General features: G+C 41.0%; 2 protein-coding genes across 4 annotated transcripts in view; one reads left to right on the forward strand and one right to left on the reverse strand.

Annotated features, from left to right (window-relative positions):
• The window catches only part of ccdc177 (coiled-coil domain containing 177), a 94846-nt gene that overhangs the window by 45519 nt on the left and 37854 nt on the right, over positions 1-11473 (forward strand). For all 3 annotated transcript variants that reach the window (XM_053845545.1, XM_053845546.1, XM_053845544.1), the window contains one exon: positions 7881-8004. The gene's annotated coding sequence lies outside the window, so the exon portion shown is untranslated. The remainder of the gene's footprint in view (positions 1-7880; positions 8005-11473) is intronic.
• Positions 4614-10387, reverse strand: LOC128747078 (solute carrier family 2, facilitated glucose transporter member 1). The gene is made up of 10 exons (XM_053844626.1): positions 10355-10387; positions 7900-7998; positions 7247-7407; positions 6945-7185; positions 6231-6393; positions 5973-6157; positions 5762-5863; positions 5475-5561; positions 5195-5398; positions 4614-4805 (listed from the first exon to the last, which is right to left on the reverse strand). Exons 1-10 carry the CDS (start codon positions 10385-10387, stop codon positions 4614-4616), a joined length of 1467 nt encoding a protein of 488 aa, XP_053700601.1.

Here is an 11473-nt window from a genome sequence, read left to right on the forward strand (position 1 = left end):
TCACCACCTTTTCACCCGTTGATGCGATCACTGCTGTGGGGGACTGATGGACATCAAAAGGCAAACACAAACCTGTGACAGAAGATAAATAAATAACTCATTCCTCCACGAAAATATAGCAATATTCTTGATGATACCTGCCAGGTAACTGAAGACGATCAGGTGAAACATGTTGTTGTCTGAGTCAGAGACAAGCATGAGCTGCAGTTGTGTTGTAACAAACTGAGGTGACCAGCTGATAGAAGAAAGGAAGAGGTGATGGGAGGAGCCTTCAGTGAAATGGTTTCTCCAGGGTCAAGATGTTTTACCTTGTGTTTGTCGTCATTATTTTACTCTTCACACTGGATGTGGTGCTATGGTTGATACTTTGTGAAAGTAATATATTATAACACAATGGTATTTTAGACTAAAAACAACATGCTTTTCATTAAAAACCAGAGTCCCAGAGCGGGGCCAGTTAAAAAGCTACTTGAATAGGAGGCAACAATATGTGGACGTACTCCATTATGTGAGGGTATTCAGAGACTGACACTGAAACTTTTGATTGATTGAATATGAGTGCCCTCTTCTGCCTCCCAGAAATATCATCTCAGAACAGTGTGAACTGAGTTTGGAAACTGAGCTTGAGGTTTAATTGATTCAGTGATATGAGCAGATGTTAGAGGACTTTCTGTGTGGATGAGGAGTGAATAAACCCACTGTGCATAGCTGGCTGCACACAAGTAAAAAGCCTTGTGCTCTGGTTTGGCTTGAAATTGCAGCGAGCTGTACTTTTCTCTGTTTTCGCTCAAGTCTCCACTGATGGTGAACTGGCCTTTATAGTCATTTTCCAATGTTGGGTCTGTGTTGGTCAAATATCCAATCGGTTTCATCTCTGTCTCTCCATAAGACTGCTGGTACCAGAACATCATGTAGTAGCTCGGAATCCTATGGCGACAGGTTATCTCCACCTTTTCACCGGTCGATGTGATCACCTCTGTGGGGGTCTGATGGACGACAGAACTCAGACACAAACCTGTGAAGGAAGACAAATAAGAAGTGAGTGAGTTAGTTTTACACTGTAATATAGAAATATTGTTGATGATACCTGTCAGGTAACTGAAAACAATCAGGTGGATCATGTTGCTCTCTGAATCAGAGGCATCTAAATATAAGTTGCAGTTATGCAGGTGTCAGACACATGTATAAAGCAAGTGAAGATGGGAGGAGCTTTCGGTGGAGAATGAGTGGAGAGGTTGTCCGCAGCTCATTTCTGTCACCGTGCCTCTTAATTTTATGGTTTGATTATTATAAAACAGTCAAACAAAATATGAATAGACAAAATAGACAAAACCACAAATAATTATTGCTTATGAAGGTGTTTCTCCAAGACAGAAGGTGTGAAAATTGTTTCAGCATGATGCGTTTCTTTTGCAAACAGACCCTATGAACTAGTTTGATTTTAGTTGGATTTGAATTTATGAGTGTGTCAGTGGTGCAGACGATACGTTGTGGATTGGCAAAGATTTGCACACAAAACATGCAAACCTGTTGAGCTGTTTATTAAGATTGGACAATGTTTTGAAAAATAACATGTAGATCATAGTTAGTATTACTGACACTGCACTGAATATGCAATTTGCAGTGTTTACTCATAATTGATTGTCTTTTGGGAGGAGAAATTTCAGAGCAATATTAGTCCCACCAGCTCCAGCTGTGTGTTTTATCAAGCTTTTGCACATAAGAATTACAACTTTATATAGCATTGTCTGAAGGTACGTGTTTCATGAGACGGATATTATTATGAACCACTGAGTTCCTGAACTGAGCTTGAGGTTTAATTGGTGCTGTGATATGAGCAGATGTCAGAGGACTTTCTGTGAGGATGAGGAGTAAATAAACCCACTGTGCATAGCTGGCTGCACACCAGTAAAAACCCTTGTGCTCTGGTTTGGCTTGAAATTGCAGCGTGCCATTTTTTGCTGTGTCAGCACTCAAGTCTCCTGTGATGGTGAACTGGCCCTGGTAGGCACTTTCCACTGTTGGGTTGCTGAGGTATAAATATCCGATCAGTTTCATCTCTGTCTCGCCGTAAGACTGCTGGTACCAGAGCATCATCTTGTAGTTCACATTGCTGTGGCGACAGGTTATCACCACCTGTTTCCTGCTCGATGTGATCACCTCTGTGGGGGACTGATGGACGTCAAAACTCAGACACAACCCTGTGAGGGAAGACGGTGAGTTATCGTTACACAATAATAAGTACTATTCGTAATGATACCTGTCAGGCAACTGAAAACGATCAGGTGGATCATGTTCTTCTTAGGACCAGAGACATCTAAATACAAGATTCAGTTGTGTTGTTAAACACTGAGGCGCCAAGCTGATGGACGAAAGGAAGTGGGAGGAGCTTTCAGTGGAGAATGACTGCAACAACTGTTTTTCTTATTGAAACGTCTTCTTGCTCACTGCAGCAGTACATATATTCCTGAATTTATCTAAACAAACATTTAAGCAATCTCAGTGTATTTGCAACCTAGAAACCTTTGTGTGTGTGTTTGTACAAAGATCATTTGAATAGAAGTGGTTTAGTTTATTGTGGTGTTGTCTTGCCAGCATTTGTTTTACTATATGGTTCATGTCCACCGAATGACGGAGTTGCGAGGTCTAACTTGTTACGGTTCCTGGTATATTGGACATAAAACTGTATTACCAAACCAGCTCCTTGTGAGCGACATTGACCCATGTCTCGCCGCTCTTAAGATGAATTCTAATGTCTGTCTTCCTTCTAAAATGCTTATTTCTCTTCATATGTATTTATCAGCCATCTAACATTTCCACATTTATTTCCTCATATATGTTATTTTCAGACTTTTTTTTTTGCTCGTGCATGGGATTGTGTTTCAAGAAAACTTATATAGCTCATAAACAAGTTTCCAAAGTAGGTTGCACCTGCAGTGCTGTCGTCTCACTTGTAGGTGTGAAGCCAGGGAGCGTGATAACACTATCTTCTCATGTCGGTGTGGTTGGGGAGGCAGCAGGTGTGTGTGGGTTTGACTTCCTCCCAACGGAAGCCTCACTTTTGCTCCATGCCTATTTTGCTGTGCTGAAATGAATGCAAGTGCAACGTGCAGCAACTTAAACAACACAATAGTAAAAATAGTAAAATGCTTTTATGTCATTGTGCAGTGTTTTTACATTTTCCTTTATCTTCATTATTCAAATATTGATCAATCGTATTTTATTTTATTTTTTAATGACTGATGAATGTACTTCAAGTCAGAGACGTAACGGCCCCTCGCTGCAGTCCCCGTGTCAGAAACCTTGACTTTCTGAACGTCTTCTGCCCCCTGCTGACTCAGAAAGAGCAATACATCTTCCATGTCGCCTATGATGGAAATGTGTAAAACAAATGAATGATGCTTGAACTACATTTTAACCTTACTTTTGCAATATTCATTCAGTTCTTTGTGTTGCTTGATATCGTGTTTTTTTTTAAATTGTGAAGATATTTTTCTCTATTTTATTTTTAATTAACAACACGCGTTATAAGTGTTTTGGTGAGACATAAATATTGAATCAAACTTGAAATGCAATTCCCCCCCCCCCCCAATTTAGTAGAAACTACACACCGTTTGAACCTCGTCATTATGACCACCTCCCTAGTGTCTACACTACTGCTGTTGCTTTTAGCCCATCTAAGGGTCTCATGTTCGCATCGACACACACCTATGCTCTTCAATTTGTTTTACCCTATAGCGACCCCTTTTGACATACCTCTGACAACTGTTTAAACCTGTAGAAAAAGGATAAATATTTATAGTGGCTCAGCACAAATGCTTCTTTTCATTGTTTCCTTCATTTGACCTTCTGTTTTCGTTCTCCTCTAAAAGTATGAGTGTCATTTCTATTTTGTCTAAAGGTTTGTGAACGCATTTTTGGACAGAATAATAGATAGCTTTTCTTATAACATATTGTTTGTGCATCTGGACAGTGTGAAGAAAGGCTTTAACAGAAAAAAATCAAATCAGCATTTGACAGCGCTAAATGTGGTTTTATTGTTTATTTACAATTCTGTAACAGTTAAAGAGTGTGATTTTCTTCCAGTACAACTTCACAGTCTTAAAACTAAGCTATTGTGCGACTCGGCTGTATTTCACGCGCAGACAATGCCCTTAAACATTCTGTTACGTATAAAACAAAATGGTTACCTTTACATATTGATGCATTGATGTGAGGATTTTTCAATACTCATACAAAACAACAATTCTACTTGAGGTCAAAAAGTCACATGATATCCCTCGTCTTCGGCTAACCCATGAAAATGTGCTTTATTGCTCTTTGGAGTGGAATTTGTGCCTGGAATTTTGGCGTAAAATTGAAATATCCACAAGTTATTGTGCTTTATTTTCAAAAGGATTATCTTGCATTGTCAGTGAACAGTGGAAATTACTTTCACAATGTTGTTCAGCGGTCACATCTATCTATCTATCTATCTATCTATCTATCTATCTATCTATCTATCTATCTATCTATCTATCTATCTATCTATCTATCTATCTATCTATCCATCTATCCATCTATCTATCTATCTTCATTTTGTTTCAATGGCAATACTGTTGACCCCTTAGTATTTAGAAGTCTCCTGAGGTAAATGTGTTGAACCCGCTCTTGTTGTGCATCAAAATGTTCTCTGCTCCTCTAAACTCCTCTGCGATGTCGTCAAACGTGCGTCCTTTTGTCTCTGGGAGCCGAATCCAAGTGAAGATGAAGGCGAGCAAAGCCACTGCCGTGAAGAAGAGATAGACGTACGCGCCACATATTTTCTGTGAAAAGAAAGATACAGTTGTATAGATTTTTTACAATATTGATTTAAACAGAACTGCGAAAAAAAAAAACGTTTATACATTTCCTTACTTCCACTCAAGTGTTCATGCATATGATTAAGTTAAAGTGAACACATTATTATTCACATCATAGTCCATCTTTTGTTCGTATTTGGGCTGACAGTGTTCACTTTCCCCGTCACTTAATTTGATTTATCTTGACACATTTTTGTCTTCAGCAGCAGTGTCTATGTTGTAACCACTAATGGGATTTCAAAGTGATTCATGGCTTGCTTTAAGCGGCTGTGTCTTTTGGGCATAGAAGAAGTTGAAAAGCAAACAGATCGTAGTCCAATGCTCCCTAATCTGAGACGTGTTCACAAACACACCAGCAGTGGAGGGAAGAGCAGCGCCAGGACAAACTTCCCTCCCCAGTTGAGCATGCTGGTGAAGGACATGGCGATGGGCCTCCCCGGTTGGTCAAACAGCTCGGCGGCAATGAACCAGGAAATGGGACCTGGGCCCAGCTCATAGGCTGAGATCAGGCAGAAGACCAGGAGGACCTGAAGGCTCCGCAGGTCCAGGACTAAATGCTGAGTGGAGAGAAAGATTCAGCTCCTGGATATGAAGCCCTCCACAATGTATCTAACTCACCAGCACGGAGTCCACCACCGTCATCAGTAAGTTACAGACGGCAATGGAGATGAAGCCAGTCAGCAGCAGCTTCCTCCTCCCGGCCCGCTCCATGAGGAAGAACTGCATCAAAACATGCATTTTACATCATTATCTTGGACTTGGTAACAAACTCAAAGCTTTTTGCCAAGTGTAAACACATGTTCCCTCCGCTCTGATTACTGTTGGAAACACACTTGTTTACAGTTTTTGGAACATTTTAATGCAGTCGCTGGCTTTTGGGCAGCAACAATTCTGGCTTTGATGGATCTCAAAATACTCACAGCCACCAGAGTGAATGTCACATTCACGGCTCCGACACCCAGGGTCAGGTATTTGGCTTCATCAAACTTGGCCTGGAACATTTTGGTGGAATAGTTGATGATCTGGAGGAAGAGGAGATCTTATATTTTTTTGTCAGATCACATGGTGTCCATCTGTTCCAGCCGGATCATTGAGACCATCCATTAATGATCACAGCTTGTTTAGACTGACCGCATTAAATCCCGACAACTGGCTCCCCAGGTTGACGATAAGGACAATGATGATGGGCTGCCTGTAGCTTCTCCTCTTAAAGAACTGTTGCACGCTGAGGCCGGTCTGTGAGTGTGCAGCCTCATACTTCATCTCCTCCAGCTCGGCCCGCACTTTGTCAGGTCCTCCTCTGAGCTTCAGAAGAGCTGCAGGACAAACAAATCTGTGACAGTTTCTGTGACAGCAGGAGGTGGAAGGTAACATCGGCACGACTCTCACCGGCCTCTGCCTTGTCTTCTTCGCCTCGGTTGATGAGCAGGTATCGGGGACTCTCTGGGCAGAAGGGCAGGATCAAGTACTGCAACAGGGCCGGGATGAGGGAGAGGGACAACATCATAGCCCAGTACTTCTCTGTGCCAAGCGCTGACTCCAGTCCAGCTACCTACAAAAATGATGCACATAAACAAGCTGAGATGTGGATGTAGAGATAACCCCGATCACTATCCTACTATTCTGGCTTGGATTTACATGACTCTGGACTGATCTGTCTGTCGATTTAGGCCAGGGACTTGGTCATCACCCCAAGCGGCAATGCTTCAGCCATCGATGCTGTTTTTAAGGCCGGTGTTATTGTTATTATTGTACATGTAGCAGGGGAGAAATGTTTTGGATGTTAAATATTTTAAATGATAAACGGAATGTGCGTAACTCACAGTACATTGCTTTTTATAAGCTGAAGATCCTCTGCTTTATCTCAATGGTGATCTGGACTTTTATTGTTTCTTGATTCTCCACAAATCTCACAGATGACCTGATAACCTTCCAGCAAACCTTCACAACAAAGCTCTGTCTTCACAAGCAATTTCCTCTCTCTATCCTCCCTCTATTCTCAAATGAGAGCCAAATTCTTCCTCAAATTTTCCAAAGCCTCGCTGTGATCTGACGTTTCAATGAAGTGCTTATCTTCTTGGACTTCTGACTGAGAAGATGTACCATTCCCACCAGGATCCCTGAGGCAAATGACACCTGGTTGAGGGTCGCAAATGCCCCCCTAAGGTTGGTGGGCGACACTTCTTGGATGTAGAGGGGATTGAGGCTCATCACCAGGCCGCAGAACAATCCAAACACCAGTCTTCCCAAAATTAGAACCTCGAAGGAGCCGCTGGCTTTGGAGGCGAACATCAAACTTGCTCCCACCACCGAGAGGCAGTTAACAATCAGGATGGAGTTGCGCCTGGAGGAGAAAAGCGGAGGATGACTGGAGAACATATCATGCTGTGTGGATGAACTCTCACCTCCCATAAGCATCTGCCAAATATTTGACTCCTAATGAGCCCAACAAGGCCCCAAAGTCTTTGATGCTGACAGAGAGCGACCACAGCAGCGTCAGAGTGTGATCTGGCATCGACTGATTATGTCTGGCCTTCCAGGTTTCATTGAAAAACTCTTCGATGATCTGGACAAAATTTCAAAATGCAAATCAGTGAAGGGTCAGCAAGTAAACAGACACATCTGGTCTGACTTTAGTTTGTTTCGACGATAGTGTGCCTCTTCAAATTAATCTCTTAGGAAACACACAAAATAAATATGGCCCTTTTTTTCATAATACTTCAATTGAAGTTAAAAAATTCCAAATATTTGTAAAACCTTTGGTATGCTGGTGTTAAATAATAAAAAGTTTATCAAGTTGAAAAACAGTTGTTGCAATTGTCATAGTTTATTTTTAAGATCATGAAGACAGTATTTAAATTATTTTTATTTATTTATTTTCCAGTGTATTGTAAAAAGTACTCCTGTTTGCTTCTGCTGAATCTGTTGTTTGTCAACAGACTAATTTCTTTTGGTTGTCAAGAGGGAAAAAAAATGTAACTGTTGACATAGAAAACTGATTATGTATTTATTGACATCAGCTCTCGCCGTTCCCCTCAGCCCCTGGATCCTGGCTCACCTTGGCTGGAGCGTTGACATTCCCTGTGTGGTAGCCGATCTGCAGGGAGCCGAGCACGGCCGCCAGGATGGAGATCAGGAGCGTGGCGGTCAGATGGCTCTGGAAGTAAGTTGTTATTGTGTGTGATGATGAGTTCTGAACTTCATACAAAGTTGTTTATATTCAAACTCCGAGACCCCGTCCAGATTTTTTTGAGGCGTTTGTTTTAAGTATTTGTGAGTACTTTAGTTTGCTGGTATGAGGCTGGGTATGACCTCATGACCAGGGTTCACAACCAGGTCAGGACATTTGCTCTCCACTCTCCTTGGTGACAAAATATTTGAAGAATTTAGATGTCAAGCTGTCAGAAGTGTGTCCATTGACTTTGACAGATTGAGCTTAACCTTCTAATTGGACCTAAAAAATACAGTAGAATGAATGAAAACTAGTGTTTTTTAAGTTCCCAAGAGATGGCTCCTACTGTCTCTTGAAATAAATACATATTCAGAATGGTGTTTTCCACTCTACCTACCCCCAAAACCAATATTGACTCCTTCCCTCCTGTCCAGCTTCATTATTTAAGGAAGTGGAGTCCTGTATTTTCACACTTGAGCACGACTTCAATAATCTCATCTGACTGTGACTGCGCCGTCTTTACTGAACGTAAATATCTGTTGAAGAATCATAGAAAACAAACCTGCTGTGGTGCCATTTGTGATGAAAAGATGGGCCCCCTCACTTCCAAGGTGCATTTAATGTCACCCGCTGTAAAAAAAACATTGTGAAGAGAATCTGAACGTTGATTTATGTACATCATATTTGCAGTTTTAAACCCTCATCTGATACATTTTTCACATTAATTAAATATTTGCCTTTGACTGGGTGGTATTTTTTATTTATTTATCTTGATATATATATTTTTTAATTTTATTTTAGTGCTATTGGAAATATATATATGGAAACATATTTCAGTTTCTAATCATAATCCTGAGTTTTTCTGAGCAAAATTTGTTATTGGTGTTGGTTGTTAGCAAAACAGTTTATACATGTTTTCATGAAGCTGATTGAAAAATGACTTGTTCAAAAGTCATCTTCCAAATTACTCACCTGTGTTGCAGTCGAGTTGATTTCGCCTCAGTCAGATGCTTTGACCGCGATAAAAGCCTTTAAAATAGCAACAAAAAGCTCCTGAAGAAATGTTCAAGCTAGTTTTCCATTCATGTCAGTTATCATGTTAACAGTTTTGAGAGTGGACGTACACTCAGGAACGCAGAAACGCACTGTGGAAACCTTGGTCCGGTGATGAAGTCGCACCAGGCTGATGAATGTGTGGCAAGTCTGCTAGAACTTCAGCCACTGATGCGTACAGAGCAGGTGACCAACGTGCTACGTTTGGACGACCTCTGAGAGATCTAGGTTTTCCCTTCAAAATAAATCCCAAATACAGACACTAATCTCACCCAAACTAGTGATGTGACCTGAAACAAGTCACTCATGGGGCCTGTTTCTCTGTCCTCATTGACAAACTGGATAAACTGTGAGATTACCGGATAGACTGCCGCTTTTAAATGTAGAGTATTATTTTTTTTAAGTCAGTTTTGGATGTTGCAAACAGAAAAATGTGATTTTTCAGGGAAATCTCTCCTTTACATATTATTATTATCTATTTATTTGTTTTTACTTGGTGCTAACTTAACATTTAGGGGTAAAAACGGCCATCCACCTGCAAGCTGGGTTCCTGCAGCTGAGTTCTCAGTCAGTGTGTAGATACGCTTAATTGAGTCCTGACCTTTGCCCCCAAAGACCCCCCCAAACTCCTGGCACGCCAGGTGCTTCTGCAGACTTGTAAGTGCTGGCCATCATCTCCCAATGCTGACGTTTAGCTGACTTAATAGTTGGATCTAATTACGTCTAATGGGTCTGGGACTGGTTCTAAATGTTTCAGTGCACACAACAAAAACACCCCAAATTACAAGTCACGCTCCGGACAGTGACCTTTCCTGGTGACCTTCCCTTTCAAAACAATAGCACAAACAATCCAATAGACGTCTCCAATGAAGGTCGGTGATCGAGTGTCGCCATTCCGTCTTGATTCTAATGTGTATTTTGATACAGTACAAATTTAATGGATGTCAGAAATGGTTGGAAGCTTGTCTGCAGCTCCATTCCTGCCTACTTTTTACCCCCTAAACCAGACTTCACCTGTGAAACCCCTCTAGCAAGGAGCCTCCTCCTCTACTCCACCTCCATCAAAAGAGAAAACACACACGCGCACACACACACACACACACACACACACACACACACACACACACACACACACACACACACACACACGTACATCCCCGAGCAGCTGCGTCATTATAAAACTCTTTTGAACTTCACACTGGAAGTCAAATGCCACATGTGTCAGAGAAAGACAGATGTACTGCAGCTGCCTCTCAGCTCCAATTTCTTCTCACATCACCCCCGCTACCCAATTTCCAATGCCGACCCCCCACACCCCCATCATGGACAAACCCCTCCACCACATCTCACGCACTGACAGCATCCGCACCTTTGAAGTCTCATCAGTAAATCAGAACGTTCCACAAATCAATAAGGAACATCTTTGCAGTTGTGTTTCTGGACATGGAAGCCATTACTGCTGATTGTGAGTTCGTCTTTAATTGTGTGTAGCTTTCGGACGGCAATACCTGGCGCTCAACTGAAGCTGCTTCAGTCACTTAGTTGATCCAACTCTTGATATCATGTGTCTCAAAACTCAAGGTAAATCATAGCTCAGCCTGCTTGCAGTTATTAATTTCACCTGAGGGTGGCAGCAGCGAGCGCGGATAAAAATGTGATTCGTCAGCATTTAATCGCACACAACGTACACAACGTTAACTGTGTTGGCAAAAATAAATAAGTTACTCTTAGAAAAATTATGACGATTGATATGGTGAGCAGGACATCAGAGATGACTCAAATGAGATTTATATTTCCTACGCTGACGTACGCTTTATTACATTTTGTCATTACCATAACAATTTTATGATTTTTTTTTTCATTCATTTATTTATTATTCATTCATTCATTTGATTTGCTTGTTATGTTTTGTGTTTTTATATTCGTAGTGAACATAAATATGTAACACATTTTCGCACACAAACAGTCCTGAAGTTGTAAGTACTGTATATTCTCACAAAGTAGAACATTTATCAGATGGGAATATAAACCCAATGAACAAGTAAACATGAAATTAAAATAATAACAATAACCATAGACTCAGAATATAATCAGCAAAATATTTTGGCATGAAAATGCTTTGTATTAATTCTGTATTTATTTATTTTTAGCATTTCTCTCCTCAAATATTGTCCTTTGAACTTTCAATGTCTATACTAAACTGTGGAAAATACCCACTTTATAATCCATAACTTGGACGTCTTAAAGTGATGTTGTGGGACTAAATCCAAATTGAGAGAAATGCTAGTGAGCTTGTGAGGGTTTCATTCTCCAACTGCTGATCCTAGATGTCAGTGAGCAAGTCTTCATTGAGGTCGCTGATGGTGTGCAATGAGAGATTGTCGTCATTTTGAGGTATGACAGTCTT

The sequence above is a fragment of the Synchiropus splendidus genome, chromosome 16, assembly GCF_027744825.2.
Source record: "Synchiropus splendidus isolate RoL2022-P1 chromosome 16, RoL_Sspl_1.0, whole genome shotgun sequence".
Taxonomy (NCBI): Eukaryota; Metazoa; Chordata; class Actinopteri; order Syngnathiformes; family Callionymidae; genus Synchiropus; species Synchiropus splendidus.

Excerpts from the sequence above, each read along its gene's own strand:
- LOC128747078 (XM_053844626.1), bottom strand. The coding sequence starts at position 10,387 with ATGGGGGTGTGGGGGGTCGGCATTGGAAATTGG. Across the intron at positions 5,864-5,972 it reads AGTTGTCGGGATTTAATGCG|ATCATCAACTATTCCACCAA; the intron begins GTCAGTCTAAAC and ends CTCTTCCTCCAG. Across the intron at positions 5,562-5,761 it reads TGACATTCACTCTGGTGGCT|TTCTTCCTCATGGAGCGGGC; the intron begins GTGAGTATTTTG and ends GTTTTGATGCAG.